Below are 21,127 nucleotides of genomic sequence, written 5' to 3'. Positions count from 1 at the left end.
TAAGGGGGTGATGTCTCCTTGATTGTCTGTATTTTACAACAAACAATATGTTCATTTAAACTATCTAAGTTTTAGGCTGCATTCACATGTAAGCTTATAATCGCGGGCAGAACCGCCGCGGTTCCGCCCGCAATTCGGAGATTTATTGCAAATCGCGGGACGCCTAGCGTTGCCCGTTGATTTGCAATAGCCCCCCAAACGCTGAGCGATGTTGCCGCGATTTACGCCCGCCGAATCGCGGCAACATCGAGCAAACAAAATCGCGGGACGCAATACGCTCCAAAAAAGTACAAGAGCTTCTTTGGAGCGTATTGCGTCCCGCGATTTTGTTTGCGCGATGTTGCCGCGATTCGGCGGGCGTAAATCGCGGCAACATCGCTCGGCGTTTGGGGGGCTATTGCAAATCAACGGGCAACGCTAGGCGTCCCGCGATTTGCAATAAATCTCCGAATCGCGGGCAGAACCGCGGCGGTTCTGCCCGCGATTATAAGCTGACATGTGAATGCAGCCTTAAAGATACAATATATCGTGTGTAAGAAAATATGAACAATAATTATGTCATTATATTGTATAAAGCATATACATATTTAGGAATGTTTTATATAACACATTTTGCTTTTATATTTTTGCACATAATAATCTTACTTAGGTGAAGCTAATTACCTCATTTTAGAAACGTTTGTGTAGGTCTAGTTAAAGTTTTATGGTCATCATAAATACTATATCCTAGACGCAATGTCTGACAGTAATTAAAGAAACCAAGTAATTAATGGATCTTCACTAGCCAGAGGTCAAGAAGGTTATCAGTTAATAGTGGTCTTATTGTATGTTTTATACTGAATTTAATAAGAAATACAATACTGCCCCCTTTGGTGATATTACTAAATGCAGTCTCAGTATTTTCCAATAATATATATATTGTATTAAATATAATTTTTAAAATGGCTTTGCCAGATCCAATCCCTGCCAAGATACATGATGGAGATATTAGATGGACATCTATGTATGTACCGAGAGTATGGACAAGTTATGTCGTTTTATGATTCTTAAATATAAAGAAATTATCATTAAATTTTAACATACAAAATACTGGGTGTTTAGCAGAGGCATTGTCAATGACATCACCAGTTAATGGATAAATATCCCAACCAATGGGGATAAAGTTTCTCCTTCTGTGTTTGGCTTATGGTAATTTTACTAGTCTTTTGTTCAATACAATATAAAAAGGAGAACCCAGATGTGAGACACGCATCACGACAACATTCATTACACTGAACACACACGCTACTCACATCCATACATCTACTCATCTATACATAACTCCATCTTGCTCCATCATTTATCAGAAACTTTGAAGGACGCCAAACGAAACTCTTCCCTAACCAGCCACCATTTTGGGAAGGCAGCCATCTTAAGGACTCTGGTAACGACCATTTTAGCTAGCAGCCATCTTGTGGTAAATATACCTTGCTGTTTATTTGATTTTATTCAATATTGTTTATTTCTTTCCTTATATGTTTTATATTGCATATTTAAGGGTAATAAGATTACAATCCCAGACGTATGAACCATAGTAGATTTTTCTCTAAAAAGCTGATTTTTGTTTTTATACATTTTTATTAATATCAGATTTAGCGCATATTAGCGTATTAGTCTCCTGTTTTGCATAGCCTATTCTCGCTCTAACTGCAGTGGAGTGACTGTCGGCTGCAAACAATTGTGGTCTGATTATATAGAACACATATATGGTTTATGCTAAATCTGGGGAAAAAGGTCGCCTTGCTTTCATTTTTTATTTCATTATTGAGCTACAAATCACATTGCATTTATCGTTTTAAGTTTGTATTTTATGTAAAGTTATCTCTTTGTGTTAACTCAAGTGTAATCATTTATTGTGAATACATGTCTTGTGAATAAATATTTTATATATTCCCTACTGTAGACTGTTTTCACTAAGATTGGTATATATGTTTTTAAAAAGAAATTAATTGATTAAAAAGAATTCGTTACATATTGATTTGTGGAAATAAGTTGAGATTCTCCTACCTTACAGATCTTTGCTTATTTACATAAATAGACACTGTTATTTTCAGAGCAGTATAAATATTCTGACACTAGCGTGTGCAAAAGAAAAGCCTTTCTAGACTTTGTTGGCTATTTAGTGCCCATATAAGCTTTTTTAGGCCAAGGAGATTCTGGTGCTGCTAGGCAAAGACTAGTACACACTGAATCAATAAGTTCACATGGGAAAGCATATCACATGAAGTCTAGGCTTGTGTTTCATAACATGCACAAGAGGAAATTTCCTTTACTGAAACCTCTTCTGCATCCACTTCTTCCTGAATATATTTTTCAATGCAAATAGCAGGTTCAGGGCCATACTCTTGTATAGATTCAAGTGGTAGAGAGGCAGAAGAGTGATTTGAGCCCCAGAGACTAAAGATTCTAGAGGGGGAATGTTTTTCAAAGAAATTAGACAGTTGCGGTAAAATCTGTTTTAGTCAGGTGGCCTATAAGGCTCCGAGAGGATGCCAGAATTAGAAGAAGTGATCTGTGTCAATATATGGCTTTGCTCCGATGTAGGGGAACGGCTATCAACCTGAGCGTTTCAGGTATATTCCGTGCCCTCTGAAGCGCCCCCCCCCCCCCCAGATCCCCTGGACCTCATCTCCCCTCTTACTACATGAGGGGATCCACTGTGGTGTTTTAATGAAATGGATTCAGACTGAGCTGGTATTTTGCTTGTCTGGAAAATAAGCCGCTTTACCTTAGGGCGCTGACTAATGTCCCATTACTATATCTCTGGAAGGTAGGCAGGCGGAAAGAATATTGCAACAAGGTCAGCACACATGAAGCAACGCTGAGAGGAAAAATCGGCCAAATTTAGGGTGATTATGAAAACGTTACCCACCACAAGCATACTAGACTGTTACAGAGGGGGATAACACACTCGGCGAACAATACACTCCATGAATAACATTACACATTTATAAACTGGATCCAGTCAAAATACAGGGAACCCCCTTCTCCATGATTCCGGTTCCCAGAGGAAACCCAAGTTTAGACATCACAGCTGAAACACTCCTGAAGGACTCTTCAGAGTCCAGGGGTTCATAGGAAAGCACTATAGCCCTGGACCTGTATAGTACCCCATGGCTAACTACACCTAGTTAGCCAAGCAGAATCCAGTGCCTGAAGGAAACATTACAGGCTAGCCCTGCTACTGTGGGGTCCGGGTATGGTTCAAGATGTACATCGAAGGTTAACCTATACAGAAATTGCTAGCAAGTCCTAAGGCAACAGTCAAATCTTGATTGAAATGTCAAATATAGTGAAGAAAATAAAAATTGTTTAGAAAACTCTCCATTAAAAGAACTCCTTAACCTAAGCAAAAAAAAAGGGGAGGGGGGAGCCCAAAAGAGTGGGAGAGGTTATTAGGGTGCAATTACCTCAAGGTAGCAGCATATTATATAAGATTTATATAGCTCCGACAGTTTTCGCAGCACTTTACAACTTGAAGGGTAGACAGTGCAAATACAATACATTTTAATACAGTAGGAATCAGAGGGCCCTGCTCGTTCAAGCTTACAATCTAAGAGCATGCTCTATGAATACAAGTCCTTTGTCCTGTACTGTATGAGCAAGATACTTTGGATTTCCCATCACTTTCTTTCTGACTGCAAATGAATATGCATTAGGTATTGCAACCTTTACACAAATCTGCAACAACTGCATAATGTGCCTAAGCTGTCAAACAGTAGGAATAAAAAAAAATCTCTAGGCTTCCAAGAAGTAACCACAAGCTCTCTGTCTAGAGAGAGCTGAATGATACAGCTGTGGTAAATATGACAAATACTTACTTGCTATAGTCATCAATTTTCCAAACATGGCTGTGTTGTTGGCTTCTGACTGCAGAAAAGATAGAAACATTTAGACAGAGAACATAGGTGTGTAATTTGACCTTAAAGCTTAAAGTGGACTTTAATGCACATACAGTGGGTACGGAAAGTATTCAGACCCCCTTAAATTTTTCACTCTTTGTTATATTGCAGCCATTTGCTAAAATCATTTAAGTTCATTCTTCTTCCTCATGAATGTACACATAGCACCCCATACTGACAGAAAAACACAGAATTGTTGACATTGTTGCAGATTTATTAAAAAAGAAAAACTGAAATATCACATGGTCCTAAGTATTCAGACCCTTTGCTGTGACACTCCTATTTAACTCAGGTGCTTTCCATTTCTTCTGATCATCATTGAGATGGTTCTACACCTTCATTTGAGTCCAGCTGTGTTTGATTATACTGATTGGACTTGATTAGGAAAGCCACACACCTGTCTATATAAGACCTTCCAGATCACAATGCATGTCAGAGCAAATGAGAATCATGAGGTCAAAGGAACTGCCTGAAGAGCTCAGAGACAGAATTGTGGCAAGGCACAGATCTGGCCAAGGTTACAAAAAGATTTCTGCTGCACTTAAGGTTCCTAAGAGCACAGTGGCCTCCATAATCCTCAAATGGAAGACGTTTGGGACGACCAGAACCCTTCCTAGAGCTGGCCGTCCGGCCAAACTGAGCTATCGGGGGAGAAGAGCCTTGGTGAGAGAGAGGTAAAGAAGAACCCAAAGATCACTGTGGCTGAGCTCCAGAGAAGCAGTCAGGAGATGGGAGAAAGTTGTAGAAAGTCAACCATCACTGCAGCCCTCCACCAGTCGGGGCTTTATGGCAGAGTGGCCCGACGGAAGCCTCTCCTCAGTGTAAGACACATGAAAGCCTGCATGGAGTTTGCTAAAAAAACACCTGAAGGACTCCAAGATGGTGAGAAATAAGATTCTCTGGTCTGATGAGACCAAAATAGAACTTTTTGGCCTTAATTCTAAGCGGTATGTGTGGAGAAAACCAGGTACTGCTCATCACCTGTCCAATACAGTCCCAACAGTGAAGCATGGTGGTGGCAGTATCATGCTGTGGGTGTGTTTTTTCAGCTGCAGGGACAGGACGACTGGTTGCAATCGAGGGAAAGATGAATGCGGCCAAGTACAGGGATATCCTGGACAAAAACCTTCTCCAGAGTGCTCTGGACCTCAGACTGGGCCGAAGGTTTACCTTCCAACAAGACAATGACCCTGAGCACACAGCTAAAATAACGAAGGAGTCGCTTCACAATAACCCCGTGACTGTTCTTGAATGGCCCAGCCAGAGCACTGACTTAAACCCAATTGAGCATCTCTGGAGAGACCTAAAAATGGCTGTCCACCAACGTTTACCATCCAACCTGACAGAACTGGAGAGGATCTGCAAGGAGGAATGGCAGAGGATCCCCAAATCCAGGTGTGAAAGACTTGTTGCATCTTTCCCAAAAAGACTCCTGGCTGTATTAGATCAAAAGGGGGCTTCTACTAAATACTGAGCAAAGGGTCTGAATACTTAGGACCATGTGATATTTCAGTTTTTCTTTTTTAATAAATCTGCAACAATGTCAACAATTCTGTGTTTTTCTGTCAGTATGGGGTGCTATGTGTACATTCATGAGGAAGAAGAATGAACTTAAATGATTTTAGCAAATGGCTGCAATATAACAAAGTGAAAAATTTAAGGGGGTCTGAATACTTTCCGTACCCACTTTATACAGTAATATAATAAAGAACATGGCCCATAATGAAAACCGTTCAAATCAACCTTAACCGCTTTAGGACCACCCGCATTGTACTGCGGACATGCAGTTCCTTCAGGCACAGTGACAAACCTGTACACTGCTGCCCGTTTCCATAGCACGCACACGATTTTAAGTAAAAAGCAGCACATATTATAAACACTTGTTAGGCACACATTTAGCCCCTTGACTACCCCAAGATGTTAACCTCTTCCAAGCCAGTGTCATTAGGACAGTGACAATGTATAATATCACAGATCACTGTATTAGTGTCACTGACAGTCAGTTCCCATCCAGTGTCAGATTGCTCACAGCACTATCACAGTCCCCCATACAAGTCACTGATCTCTGCCATTACTAGTATAAAAAAAATACATTTCCACTATATATACACCATAGTTTGTAGATGCTGCAACATTCACACAAACCTTATATATACACTTACTGTGATTTTTTTTTTCTTTTTTTGTTTTACTTTAAATCACTATGTTTTATAGCAGAAAATAAATAGTTTTTTTTTTTTTAATGTTCAATAATTTTAGTTTATACAATAAAAAAATATTAAATACCACCAAAAGAAAGCACTATTTGCTTGAAAAAAGATAAATTTCATTTGCGTACAGTGTTGCATGACCACGCAAATTCCCAGTTACAGTAGCGCAGTGCAAAATAGCAAAAAATGGCCTAGTCATTAAGCGGGTAAAAGCTTCTGGAGATCAAGTGATTGAAGTGGAAGATAAAGCAACTTACAAGTACAGTACTCTTAAAAATGTTGCCGATTCCTCCTAACTGTGCTGTATAGCCTGTATAGCCAAAAAAGTGTACAATGTTTTTTTTAATTTGCTCTGCCATGGCCAGATGGCTCCCCTGTGCCAGGAAAGGGGAGGGAGTGCCAACGGGGAGGCAAACCGTTAGCGAGTTACATCCCGACTCCTGGAAATTCAGAGCTGTTGTTGCTCTCCCTTACACAGGGAGCCACAACTACTGGATCAAGTGACGGCCCTAGGAAAAATATAAAACCGTTTTTTACACAGATCTTCCTAATACAGGCTATTCAGCACAGCTAGGATCATTCTAGGTGCCATCTGACCATCATGGTTTAATACTGAAACGCCAGTTGAAAGCAAAAATCACACATTTCTGAATCGCCATCATTCTCCCAATTATGCATACTTGTTTCGGGCCAGTGATTCAGATTAGAGAAACCAGGGGGTCAGCACAACAGGTAGACACCAAGCATTTTCAGAATAAGGTTGGTAATGGCAGCCACCCATTTGTTTTTAGACTGGTTTACCAGTCTAACAGGACAAACATATGACATTTGTAACTTAATGAGTACAGTATTACAAGTATAAGCAGATAACCTCATATATGACCTCATAGTCAATATAGACTGGGCACATGAATCTATATGAACTTACTGGTGGCTGTTTGTGTAAGTCTAATAACTCCCGGACATGGCTTCTCAGCATATTCTGACACTTCCACATTTCATTAAGTGCCCTGGATATGGACAAAAAAATATATATATAACTACACTTATGTTAAGGTATAAAAACATCATCTGAATATACACCCAATAAGTAGAACTAAGGAGAAAACTTTTTTTTTTTTTTAATATCAGAGTTAAAGAGGAACTGCAGTCTGCTCACATAATTTGTAGTAAAAACATCTTTGCCACTCCGAAGCTTCCCTCCAACCACTTGATTATTTTTTATACACACAGACACATACACCACTGCTCGCCTGCACATTTCTCCTCTTTTGAATACTCATGGATCTCTACAGTCGCCTGTTATCTACGCCCTCATCCAGCCCCCTCCATTTCTCATTGGCCCTCCTACGACATCTTTTCCTCCCTTGCAGGCAAATGCAAAGAGCTGTGCATGATGTCATTAGCCAAGGCTAATGACTAGACAAGAAAGAGGAAGTGGGCTGTATGAGGTATTTACTGGCAGAAAAAAAATGGGATTTTTTTTACTTACCGTAAAATCAATTTCTCTTTCGTCCGACAGGCGTAGCTGCTGCTTTAAATCATAGACAGATGGGTAATAAGCCCCTCCCACTGGGAGTGACCAGGTAGAGCCAAAGGCGTTGACACGCCCAAGGGGGGCGGGTCCCTGGGTTATTCCCCCTTGCCTCACCGTTGCATTTTTAGTTTAGTTGCAAGCAGTGAATAATAACCAAAACCCAACTCTTCAGAGAAAAAGAGGGGTGGGAGCTACGTCCGTCGGACTCCAAGAAATGGATTTTACGGTAAGTAAAAAAAATCCCATTTTCTCTTTCGTCCACCGACAGACGTAGCTGCTGCTTTAAATCATAGACGGATGGGACGTCCAAAAGCGGTAACCACTGAGGGGTGGGGAAAGGACAAACTTAATCACTTGCCGACCGCCGCACGACTATTTACGTCGGCAGTCAGCCCCTCACAGGCAAAGTGACGTAGATCTATGTCACTAGCTTGTGAGGGGCTAGGGAGCGAGCGCACGCCCCCGGACCCGATGTTCGCCGGTCACTCGGCGATCGTCGCTGCAGAGGGAGAAAGTCAAGCGGCTGATGTAAACAAGCCGCCTGTCATTCTCCCCTACTATGTAGGACCGTTGATCACTGTTCCTACAGCTCAAGCCACAGCCAATAACAGTTAGAATCACGCCCCTAGGGACACACACAGCGCCTCCCCCTCAAAAAAAGTTAACCCCTTCACTGCCAGTGTAATTTTACAGTAACAGTGCATATGTATAGCACTGATTACTGTAGAAATGTCACTGGTGACCCAAAAAAAAAGTGTCAAAAATGTCAGTCAAGAGAAGTGATGTCATGTTCTGGTCTGCTTTTCGTGTGTTTTTTCTTTTCTGAGCAGGCCTAGTCTTGCTCATCTGATGTTTGTCGGCCGAAATCTGTACTGACTGACGAACAATCGGCCGTTCTGTTGTTGGCCAACAAAAATTTTATAGCATGCAGACCAGATTTTGTTTGGCCGAAAAGTCGCAGTCGGTTGTCGGAAGCATCATACTAACAAGCCGACATTTGGCCGATCAGACGTTGGGCGAACATTTACGCGCGACAATCGGTACGTGTGTACGGGCCTTTACCCTTAAGAGAATACGCCTTCACCACCGTCTGTCTGATCCATGGTCGGTGAGACGGTTGCCGCAGACGCAGCATGACCCCTACAGGGTCCATCCATATTCACAGAGAGTCCGACTTACGAAAGGACTCAGTAGTCTCCAGATACACCCGTATCGCCCGAGCCACATCCAAGCAATGCAAGGCAATTTCCTTAGGATGTGAAGGTTTCGGACAGATTGATGGAAGCACTATGTCTTTGTTCAGATGGAAGTCTGAAACCCCCTTAGGAAGAAACGACGGATTGGGCTGTAACACTACCTTATCCCTGTGTATTACCAGATAAGGAGAGCGGCAAGATAGCGCCGCTAGTTCAGAAACCCTGCGCGCAGAAGTGATAGCCACCAAAAAGGCAACTTTCTGCGACAAGGCGAGCAAGGAAATGTGTCTTATGTTCTCGAAAGGAGAATTCTGAAGAATCAATAGAACCAAATTAAGGTCCCAAGGAGGTAACGGAGACTTCCTGGGGGGAGCAAAATGGCGAACCCCCTGAAGAAACAAACGAATCAGAGTGCGTAGCCAAAAGGCGTTGAAAGTACACAGCCAAGGCCGAGATCTGACACTTAAGAGTGCCCAACACCAAACGTTTCTCAACCCCTTTCTGTAGATAGGTCAGGACCCTGCTGATGGCAAAGGATAATTTTCGCACCAAGCAATGCATGCTTTCCACATACGATGATAAATCTTCAGAGAAGTGGACTTTCTAGCCTTGAGTAAGGTAGGGATCACAGAATCGGACGGACTCCTGTCCTTTAACACTTTGCTCTCAACAGCCAAGCCATTAAAGCCAGCAACTTTGAAACTTTCCTGCCGCATCACTTCCGGTTCCTGTATTGAGGCGTGGACCGCATTGCGCTCCAGACGCATGTTTCCCCGCTTGTTACTTCGCTTATGCGAGTACCTTTTATCCTGCTTTATTGAAAATAAACCCTATTCGACAGTATTACGCTATGTGCCTTTCCCTCATTTCATAATATCTGTCCCACTACCACAAGCTGACACCGTGGATACTTGGAGCTTACACCCCATACCGCCAGGACTCAACCAGACCCCAGCCATCTTCCCCAAGGAACCCTCCCTCTAACCCGGGACCTTTAAAGACGTCCAACCTAGGACCTATAGAGGAGGCAAGGACCCACCTACCGGATTACTATATATACCCGCTCTATACCCCTGTGTGGGGTGGGTATTTCTGGTGAGTGTGTTACTTACTAGAGGGGTCACGGAGCACCTCACTGCCCACCACAGGGTCACTCATTGTGTATAATTTACACAAAGATTGTCACCTGCTAATTAATTGTTTTTTGGACTTTGTTAGTCAATCACCATCTAATAATCATCCATTATTTAGCACTTTAATATCCATTATTGGACTCATCCTTTGGATACACTATCACGTCTCTGCTATTTATTTACTTGTCACCAGTTTATGTTGGTGCACATCACCTTTGGATACCTATGCACATGTCACTTTGAGTTATCGATATTTATACCTATATTGCATCATTTTGTATATTTTGGATTTCACACCACTAGTGGTCACTTCTGCACATGTCACTTTGATTTATTGGCACTTATTTATATATTGTATTTATTCATATTTTTTGGATTTCATACACATGGTTATATATGCACACGTCACCTTATAGGGTCATTTATGCACATCACTTTGACCCATTGATATATATTGTTACACATTTATATTCTTATATTCGCACACCTATAGTTTTTACACCACCTCTTTTTATACCTTCTGATTTTTATTGGATTCTTAGAATATTTAACCCACATATTTATTGCCACATTCATTTGGCACTCTACATTATATATATATATATATATATATATATATATATATATATACACACACACACACACACACACACACACACTTCTCGCCATTAGGCAGCGCCATTCCCTCACCCCTCTTTACTCTTTTTATAGTCCTTTGACTATAGTTTAGGGAGGCTGCAGCCTAGGATTCATCCATCTATTTGCATCCAAATACTCCATAAGCGCGGAGTTTACCACACACATTAATTAAGGAGTGTGCTCTTTTCCCCCAGTGACCGACTTGATCAAGTCATCCAAGGAGGAACCGAAAAGGCCATCACACTAAAAAGGGAAGATCTGCCAAAAGCATCTTAGAAGCCTGGTCGCCGACGAGGGCTTTAGCCAGATCGCACGTCTGATGAGCACACTTCCTACTGACGCTCTGGCCGCGAGCAGAACGTCCAGGTTAGCATCACATACAAATTGCAGAGTCTGCGATAATTGGTCAGTGAGTTCCAGGGCAGGTGACGGTAAATGGGGTAACCATCAGTGCTGCCTTTACCCATTCAAACAGTCAGACAAGAACGTTAGTCAGGGCAGGCCTGAGAATAGATCCCACTATTGTATACAGGTGTCGGGATAAGACCTCAATACGTATGTCAACCGGATCAGGGAGAGATGAGGGTTCTGCAACCGGTAAAACTGTGGCCTTGTGAATACCGCATATCTGGGTGTCCACGTTTGGGAATTGCAAGCGTGCAATTAGGTCGCCGCCATTGTTGCTCCACTAAGACGGACAAGACTTCAGGACAAGGGAAAACCTTGGCCGATTTCTTTGCCCTAAGGAATCCAAAAGGATACCGAGGCTCCTTGCGATTTAGAAATCATATCTGTGATTTTTAGGGTGTCCCTCACTAAGGATATCAAAGCATCTACCAGTGCCTTTTCTGTGCCAAGGCGGGTGTGGAGACATCCTCTTCCGTGTCAGAGAAGTCAATGTGGGGACGCATCCTCCAAAAGGGGGTCTGCGTCGCCGGCGACCATATCGGCCTCAGAATCTGAGATGAGACAGGCGAGGGCTGAGGGCGTTTCTTAGTAAATGCTGCCGCAATAACTTTGTCCATTTTTCTGGACATTTCTTGCATCACAGTCACATCAAGAGCATTAGAAGCGGGGCCCAAGGATACATCGGGGGTCGCAGACAAACTTGGGGAATCCATATTAGACATATGTAAAGAGCAGACAGGGAAACTGTGAAACACTGGAACCTGCACCGCATGGGGTTAAACAGAAGCTTCTCCTGAAAACAATGGCTTAAGAAGGAGCAAACCACGCCCAATCGCCAAATAGTAACGCCCCAGAGGCTAAGTGAGGTTACAAAGCCACCACAGGTCCCAGCAAGTCCACCGATACCGTCGTGCACTGCGCCTTTAAGATGCATGCAGTGCTACTCCGGGGGATAATTTTAAGCGCCCTAAAGGCCTGAAACCCCTCTGAAGATGAAAAGGTGAAGGCCAGGGTAATTAAACTAGAGTAGTTACCACATGGAGAACATATCAAGGTCCATCAGCAGCATGCAGAGAGAAGTAGAATGAAACGCCCCCACCCACAAGAGCCAGAAGCTCCTGTACTTTTTGTCTCCAACTCCAGCAAAATGGCCACCGGCATTACAATGATACCCAGGCAGGCTTGCTGAGGCCTGTTAAGGCTGCCGGCCAAGGCAAATTGGCTGCTTCGCACCGATGAGCATGTGACCTCAGGCCTAGCAAGGCATACCCTAGTAACAGGCCTGGGGGCCCTGGCAGGGCAGCAGCTACATCTGTCGGTTGACGAAAGAGAAAATGGTATTTTTTTTTTTAACTTACCGTAAAATCCATTTCTCTGAGTCCACCGACGGACGTAGCTCCCACCCCTCTTTCTCTGAAGAGTTAGGTTTTGGTTATTATTCACTGCTTGCAACTAAACTGAAGATGCAACGGTGAGGCCAGGGGTAATAACCCAGGGACCCCGCCCACCTGGGCGTGTCAAAGCCTTTGGCTCTACCTGGTCACTTCTAGTGGGAGGGTCTTATTACCCATTCGTCTATGATTTATAGCAGCAGCTACGTCTGTCGGTGGACGAAAGAGAAAATGGATTTTTGACTTTCCATAAAAGCCATTTCTCTGATGTTCATTGACGGACACAGCTCCTGATAGTCAAACATTGAGTTATACTGTCCCCTACAGGAGTAGGACACTAGGCAGGAAAGAAATCTGGCTATACCCATGGATAGTCCCAGGGTGTATACTCCCTCCTTGTTACAAGCAGTGTCAGGGGAAATATAACTCTACAGAGGGGTGGATGCTGTGTCCGTAAGTGATCAGAGAAATAGAATTTACCTTAAGTCAAATATCCCATCTTCTCTTTTGTTCGTTGACCGACACAGCTCCTGATATTCATAACCATTGGGACGTCCCAAAGCAGTGTTAAACAGGGGTGGGAACAAAGAAATTACCAAGGCTAATTATTAGCCAACCAGGCAACCGGAGCTCAACCAAGACAACTGGAGCCCACCTGAAAAAAAAAAAAAAAAAAAAAAAAAAACAATCTCAAATAGGATCAGGCCCTCTAAACAGCAGCCTGCAATTAAACTTTCTAAAAATGTGCACCAACAATCAGGTGGCCATCTTGCAAACCAGGGTCACTGATGCCTGATGATGGAAAGCCCAGGAGACACTAAGCGATCTAGTAAGAGTGCTCCTTGACAGGGAAAGGATGAACCTGATCCCTGATGGAATAGGCCTGAACCACTGTCTGTCTGATCCATCTGGAAATGGTCACAGAGGAAGCCGGAAATCACTTTTCGATGTCCATCCATGAGCAAAAAGAGTCTGACTTCCTGAAAGACTCCATAACTGCCAAGTACACCCTAATTGCCCGGACCACATCCAAGGCAATTTCCTTCAGATGTTTAGGCCTGGGACACAGGGAAGGCAACACAATGTCTTTATTCAAATGAAAATCAGAGACAACCTTTGGAAGGAACGACGGACAGGGGCAAAAACCACCTTATCCCTGTGAATCAGTTCCGACACCCTGAGCGCAGAGGTGATAGCCACTAGAAAAAAAAAAAAAAAAACACCTTCTGGGATAGCGTAAGCAGAGGAATCTCCAGAATATTTTCAAAGTGAGGCCTCTGCAGAGCTGAAAGCAAATTAAGATCCCAAGGCGACTTCCGGTTCCGGCGCCGCATGGACTAGTCGCTCTCCCTGCTAGCTCCCGCACCCGGCCGAAAAATCTGCTGTTACGCCTGCACTTACCGCTCCATCGGCTCCCTGGTGGACTCTGATCTCCCGCAAGCAGCGTGGACCGCTTTCTTGAAAAACCCGTCCCGCGGCCGACCCCGAAATCATCGCCTGACCCGCCCGAGCCTTCTCCTCCGGCCACAGCGGAGGCCTCACAGACAACAATGGAGGTAGGCGCTCCCTCCTCCCCCTCCGCCACTAGGTCCCGACTTCACTGAGCGGATCGCTCAGGCGGTCGCTTCCCTGCTCTCTCCCACAATACAAAGCACTGTGGAAAAGGCAGTCCAAGCAGGGATGCTGATGATCCGGAGGAATCTGGATGAGCATGCCACCAGGCTCAATGAGGCAGAGCAACGGATAACCATCCTAGAGGATGATCTGTACCACTTGCAGGCACAGGAACAGCAGCAGGACAAAATCAATGCCTTCCTATCACAAAAGCTGGAAGACTTGGAGAACCGCGCCAGATGCAGTAACCTGCGGTTTGTGGGGGTCCCTGAATCCCTTCCTGCTATGGAGCGAATAGATTTTTGTGCCCGCAGAGTCCCAGAGGCCCTTGGCGTACCCGGTCTACGTTTGGTGGAAAGGGTTCGCCGCATTGGAGCGCCATCTAGTGACCGCACAACCCCTAGACCCATCATTGCAAAGTTTTTGAACTATGCCGACAAATCTTATACTGCAAAAATACAGGCAGTCCAAATCCCTACAGATAGATGGGGTGAAAATTCTACTTTTTGCCGACTACTCCATAGATGTCTCCAAGAAACGAAAAGCATTCCAGCAGATCTGCTGGCAGCTGTACCAGTTACAGGTCAAATTTACTTTAGCCTACCCTGCTATCCACCGCTTGAAATCCAACGTGCGCTCCTTACACTCTGATGCTCCCCAATCAACCTCGACTTCCAGACCACCGGCTTTCCCAAGATCCTTTGACCAGCGGAGCCCGCGAAAAGAATCGCCTAATCGCCAACGCCTTTTTGGGCCATCCCACCGCAACAAGCTTCGCTGATCTTGTTGACACTCTGCAGATCTGATCTGCGGTATGGTTCTCTCGTTATCTCTTTTTCCACTTTAGGGCGTTGAACTGTGCCCTTCGAAATTGATATGGCTACATTTGCGGACTGTCAGCCCCCATGGGCCTTACCTACCAGTCATGCAAGGTATTCTGTCTTATTTTAGTTCTTTTCGTTATACTTTTGCATAGCACAAGACTGAAAGACTTTGTTCCAATAAGCCGAATGTGTTTTCTATGAGCTGTCTGAGTCCTTTTGCTAAAGCTCTGGTTCTTTTCTCTCCTGGGGTCGCTAGCTCTACTGCTCACTGCACCACCCCAGGGCGCACAGTCTCTCCCCTCGGCTGCGGCCGATATTGGCCTCGGAAATGTCAGGGGCGACCCTGTATATGCCTATGCGGGCCATTGTGGGCGGGGAGCCCCTACTGACAGCGACCCCTTGCGGAAAAAATTGAAGTTGTTCGATATTTGTTGGTTCGTTTTTTGTTATTCTCCCCCTCTTCCCTCTCACGTCTTTTTCCACCCCACATTCATTATGCTTCTAGTCAAAACCCCTGAGATACATCTTCCATCTATATGATTTGCCCTGTGGTGACTCACATATGCACACCGGACACTCTAGATATCATAGATACAACACCCCTTACCGTATCAGTGTTCCTCTCCTCAATACTCATGTCCATACAAATAACCTCTTGGAATGTGAAGGGACTTAGATCCCCTCTTAAACACATGAAAAACCTCCCGTCATCTTCGCCAGTTAAGAACGGATATAGCTATTCTTCAAGAGACGCACCTATCCTCCTCGGACTTCCACCGCCTTCGGAAGCTCTAGGTGGGAGAGGTCCTCAGCTCCTCTGCCGTAGGCCGCAAGGCGGGGGTTATAATACTTTTACGAAAAAATCTCCCCCATCAGGTATTGTCTACATCCACAGACCTTCAAGGCAGGATATGCTCAGTGCAGATCCGCCTCCAATCTAGAGCTTCTGTTGACGAATGTCTACTCCCCTAACTCCCCCACTAAATCCTTCTATAGCACCCTCACATCACATATTCTGCAACTCCCACACCTTCCCCACCTTATAGGTGGGGACTTCAATGCCATCACACACTCTTCAGATGACCGTTCCCCTTCAAGTCCATCCGCCTCCTCTTAAAAGGACACAGTCCATTCTCTATTGCATTCCACCATTGATTCATTGCACCTCACTGATATATGGAGATTACACCACCCGGTGGATAGGGAATACACTTTTTTCTCCCCTCCCCACAATGTTTTTACCAGAATCGACTACTTTTTCTGCACCGACGACATGGCCCGAATCCTAACTTCTCCCACTATACACGAGATCGCAATCTCGGCCCATGCACCCATATCCGTTACCGTTGACCTACCCGACTCATCTACTGCCCCGAATATTTGGAGGTTCCCCGCATTCCTAATCGATAACAAAGACTTCCATACTTACCTCGTATCGGCCTGGGAGGAAAACTCCACAGCCAATTCCCCCTCCGCTGATAACCCGCATTTATTTTGGGAAGCCGGCAAGGCTTTCCTCAGAGGGAAAATAATTTCATACGCAAGTTCTTTCAAGAGGCAGTCCCAGAGCCACTTCCGATCGGCTAGTAAGCGATTGACTGAGGCCCAGAGGCAGCTTCTTGTTCACACCTCCCCCTCCTCTAAACGGGAATGGCAAGAAGCCAAGCGAGCCTACGACTCATGGGCCACTACTATAGAATTGACTAAACAATCGCTTTGCAGCTCATCTCCACAAATTTAGCAATGAGGCCGGTAAACTTCTATAACTCATATTACTGCTTTGCGAAATTCTCAGGGTCAGACGGTACACTCCCCAGATAAGATAAGCGAAGTGATGCTGGAGTTCTACTCCTCCCTCTACGCCAAAGATCCTATGGACCCAACTACGGCCCACTCTTTCCTGACCAATAACACTCTACCCAGCTTAACTGAATCCCAACTCTGAGTTAAATGCCCCTATTACGATAGATGAACTTCGATCCACTATCGGCCATTTAGCCTCAAGTAAAGCCCCCGGCCCTGATGGGTTCACCAGGGAGTTTTATAAATCCTTTCAGGAGGAACTTATGCCCACTCTACACAAAGTCTATACCCACATCTGGGAAGGGGGTGAGTACCTCCCAACCGGAAATCAAGCCCTGATAAAACTCCTAGCGAAAAAAGGGAAAGATCCCCTAGACCATGGGGCCTATCGCCCGATTTCGCTCCATAACTTAGATGTAAAGATTGTCTAAATTGGTTGCCACCCGACTGGCGATTATCATGCCCTCCCTCATTCACCGAGCCCAATCGGGTTTCGTAAAAGGTAGGACAGCCATGCTCAACATACGCAAAGTCCTTCTTGTATTAGAACAGGCGCGTCTCTGCCCTGGGGGGGATCTCGCAAATGTTGGCTTTCCCTGGTTGTCCATGGTACTGGCCAAAATGGGATTTACTGGAGCCTTCTCCCATTTCATCGAGGCTATGTACAAGTCTCCCTCGGCCAGACTGGTGGTGGCGGGCCTCCTCACAGGGGAGTTCCGCCTGACAAAGGGACCAGGCAAGGGTGCCCATTGTCACCCTTGCTATTTAACCTTGCGTTGGAACCCTTGTCTCGCTACCTAGCCGACCATGCCCCTTTGCATGGAGTCAAGATTGGCACCCATGAACATCGCACGGCGTTATTCGCCGACGACGTGCTTATTTTCAACTCCAACCCCTCCTCTGACATGCCCCTTATACAATCCACGTTTGAAGACTTTAAAAAATGTTCAGGACTGCGAATTAATATTCAGAAAAGTGAAATACTACCCCTTTTGGAAACCCCCTCCCGTACGTGGCTCTCATCCTCCATTTTTCAAGTAGCTAAATCCTCCATCACATACCTTGTTCTAAAAATTGGTAAATCTCCCTCTTCTCTTTACTCTCTCAACTACCCCCCGCTGATATCTAAGATAGTACAGGAAATGGGCAACTGGATGAGTCTGCCTCTCTCTCTCCTTGGGAGGTGCCATCTTGTAAAAATGGTCAGTTTTGCTAAATTATTGTACCCAATGCAAACCCTCCCCCTCCTATTGAAACATGCTGATGTGCAACTGCTAAATACCTCCATTTCCAAATTCCTCTGGAGGGGCAAACGCTCCAGGATCTCCCTGCAAAAGCTGTATCTCCCCAGGAGAGAGGGGGGCATTAATCTTCCCAATATAAGATTGTATAACCTAACCTGTTTATTGCGTATTTGTATCGATTGGATCTCTCAATCCCAACGCTATTCTTCCCACCCACTGGAGACCTCCATGGTGACTCCTTTCTCACTACAGGGCCTTCTTCATAGCCACTGGAAATCTGTCCCACCAGACCTTCAACACAATATCTTACTCCGAGATACTGCAATAGCATGGAGGGAGATCAGAAAACTACTTCACCTTCCTGCATCCATATCCACCCACCTCCCTATAAGGGGCACTCCAATGTTCCAACCAGGCCTTGATTCAGGCCACTTCGCACTATGGGAGCAACATGGCCTGACAAAATTCGCTGACCTGTGTGATGCTAATACGGGCGAACCACGCCCCTTCGTCCCGGAAGATTGGAAATTGGCAAATGTCGTGCCCATTCACAAGAAAGGTAGTAGGGAGGAATCGAGCAACTATAGACCAGTGAGTCTGACATCAATAGTATGCAAATTAATGGAAACCCTATTAAAGGATAGGATTGTGGAACATCTTAAATCCCATGGATTGCAAGATGAAAAACAACATGGGTTTACTTCAGGGAGATCATGTCAAACAAATCTTATAGATTTTTTTGACTGGGTGACTAAAATAATAGACGGTGGAGGTGCAGTAGACATTGCATATCTAGATTTTAGTAAGGCTTTTGACACTGTCCCACATAGAAGACTTATCAATAAACTGCAGTCATTGAGCATGGACTCCCATATTGTGGAGTGGATTAGGCAGTGGCTGAGTGACAGACAACAGAGGGTTGTAGTCAATGGAGAACATTCAGAACAAGCTCAGGTTACCAGTGGGGTACCTCAGGGATCTGTACTGGGACCAATTTTGTTTAATATCTTCATAAGTGATATTACAAAAGGCCTCTATGGTAAGGTTTGTCTTTTTGCTGATGACACAAAGATATGTAACAGGGTTGATGTTCCTGGAGGGAAACGCCAAATGGAAAAGGATTTAGGAAAACTAGAAGAATGGTCAGAACTCTGGCAACTGAAATTTAATGTGGATAAGTGCAAGATAATGCACCTGGGGCGTAAAAACCCAAGGGCAGAATATAGAATATTTGACACAGTCCTGACCTCAGTATCTGAGGAAAGGGATTTAGGAGTAATTATTTCAGAAGACTTAAAGGTGGGAAGACAATGTAATAGAGCAGCACGAAATGCCAGCAGAATGCTTGGATGTATAGGGAGAGGTATAAGCAGTAGAAAGAGAGAAGTGCTTATGCCGCTGTACAGAACACTGGTGAGACCTCACTTGGAGTATTGTGCGCAGTACTGGAGGCCATATCTCCAGAAGGATATAGATACTCTAGAGAGAGTTCAGAGAAGAGCTACTAAACTAGTACATGGATTGCAGGAAAAAACTTACCAGGAAAGGTTAAAGGACCTTAACATGTATAGCTTGGAAGAAAGAAGAGACAGAGGGGATATGATAGAAACTTTTAAATACATAAAGGGAATCAACTCGGTAAAGGAGGAGAGCATATTCAAAAGAAGAAAAACTACCACAAGAGGACGCAGTTTTAAATTAGAGGGGCAAAGGTTTAAAAGTAATATGAGGAAGTATTACTTTACTGAGAGAGTAGTGGATGCATGGAATAACCTTCCTGCAGAAGTGGTAGCTGCAAATACAGTGAAGGAGTTTAAGCATGCATGGGATAGGCATAAGGCTATCCTTCATATAAGATAGGGCCAGGGACTATTCATAAGGATTCAGATATATTGGGCAGACTAGATGGGCCAAATGGTTCTTATCTGCCGACACATTCTATGTTTCTATGTTTCTTTTTGTCTATTGCCAGCACTCATTCTCTACCACCAACCCACTTCTTCAGTTACGGACAATGTGTTCACTTCATTCGTGAATCCTGCAGAGATAAAGTAAGGAGGTTCGCTACATCTATACTGGACTCTTTCCTCACTGAAGGTATGAATACCATATCAAACATGTATAAACGGGGGGCGTGGCCGGAACTCGGATGTGAAAGCAGCGCGGCTCCGGAGCTCTGTCCTATCTGCCCTGATCCTTCCGTGATCCTGCTGGAACCCGACATCCTACTCACCTGATTCCGACGTCTCCTGTCTCCTGATATCCCGGTGCACCCACGGCGATGGTCAAAATAGGTCCTCCCGGTCCAGAGGCACTCGGTATCCGCCCGCCGGACCTCACGCTGCCACGATCCCAAGATGGCGCCGGCCCTGCACGCGCTGCGGGCCCTTCCTCCCAGGTCGCTCGCTCCTCGGCATCGGCCTCTGTGGATGGGGAAGCAGTCCCTCCTGGATCGTCTCAGCTGGCGGTGACTGTGAGTGGTGCCCTCTCTCCTCCCCTGGGCTCCCCCGTACCCTCGGAGCCTGCTCTGTCTGTGGATAGGCCCGAACCTACCCTGTCTGCCATAATGGACGCTATCCAGCACTGTCAGACCTCGCTTGCCACACAGATTGAGTCTGTCCAGATGGACATGTCGTTTCTCAAACAAGATGTGCACAACCTTCGCCACAGGGTGGGCAACGCGGAGCAGCGTATTAGTGACATGGAAGATGCCCACCGCCCCATGCTGTCCACTGTGTCAGAGTTACAGAGGGGTCATGTCGCTACTACAGACAAGCTAACGGACATGGAGGACCGCCTCAGGCGCAATAATTTGCATTTTTTGGGCTTTCCGGAGGGATCGGAGGGTAAAAATCCTGAATCATTCATGGAACATTGGCTTATCGATACTTTTGGGAAGGAAGTTTTCTCCCCCTTGTTTGCCATTGAAAGGGCGCACAGAGTGCCATTGCGCCCCTTGCCGCCCGGGGCCCCACCCCGTCCTCTTCTCATCAAGCTCCTGCACTTCCGTGATAGGGAGGCTGTGCTCCGGGCCTCTAGGGACAAGGGCCGAATCCTGTATAATAACCACGCTGTTTCTATCTTCCCGGACTTCTCTGCTGCGACCCAGAAACAGCGGGCCTCCTTCATGGCAGTTAAGAGGAGACTGCGGGATTTACAATTGCCGTATAGTATCCTGTACCCGGCT

At 45.1% G+C, this 21,127-nt stretch overlaps 1 protein-coding gene across 3 annotated transcripts in view; it reads right to left on the bottom strand.

Moving 5' to 3' along the window:
* Positions 1-21,127, bottom strand: part of PDS5A (PDS5 cohesin associated factor A) — a 337,552-nt gene that overhangs the window by 198,102 nt on the left and 118,323 nt on the right. For all 3 annotated transcript variants that reach the window (XM_082258623.1, XM_082258625.1, XM_082258624.1), the window contains 2 exons: positions 7,080-7,161; positions 3,861-3,909 (listed from right to left, as the gene is read on the bottom strand). In XM_082258623.1, coding sequence (XP_082114749.1) covers positions 3,861-3,909; positions 7,080-7,161 — 131 coding nt within the window. The remainder of the gene's footprint in view (positions 1-3,860; positions 3,910-7,079; positions 7,162-21,127) is intronic.

This window comes from Pelophylax lessonae (assembly GCF_965119305.1).
Source record: "Pelophylax lessonae genome assembly, chromosome: 1".
In the NCBI taxonomy this organism is placed as follows: domain Eukaryota; kingdom Metazoa; phylum Chordata; class Amphibia; order Anura; family Ranidae; genus Pelophylax; species Pelophylax lessonae.
The sequence above is the reverse complement of the archived record's forward strand: the minus strand, read 5'-3'. Positions and strand labels throughout refer to the sequence as shown.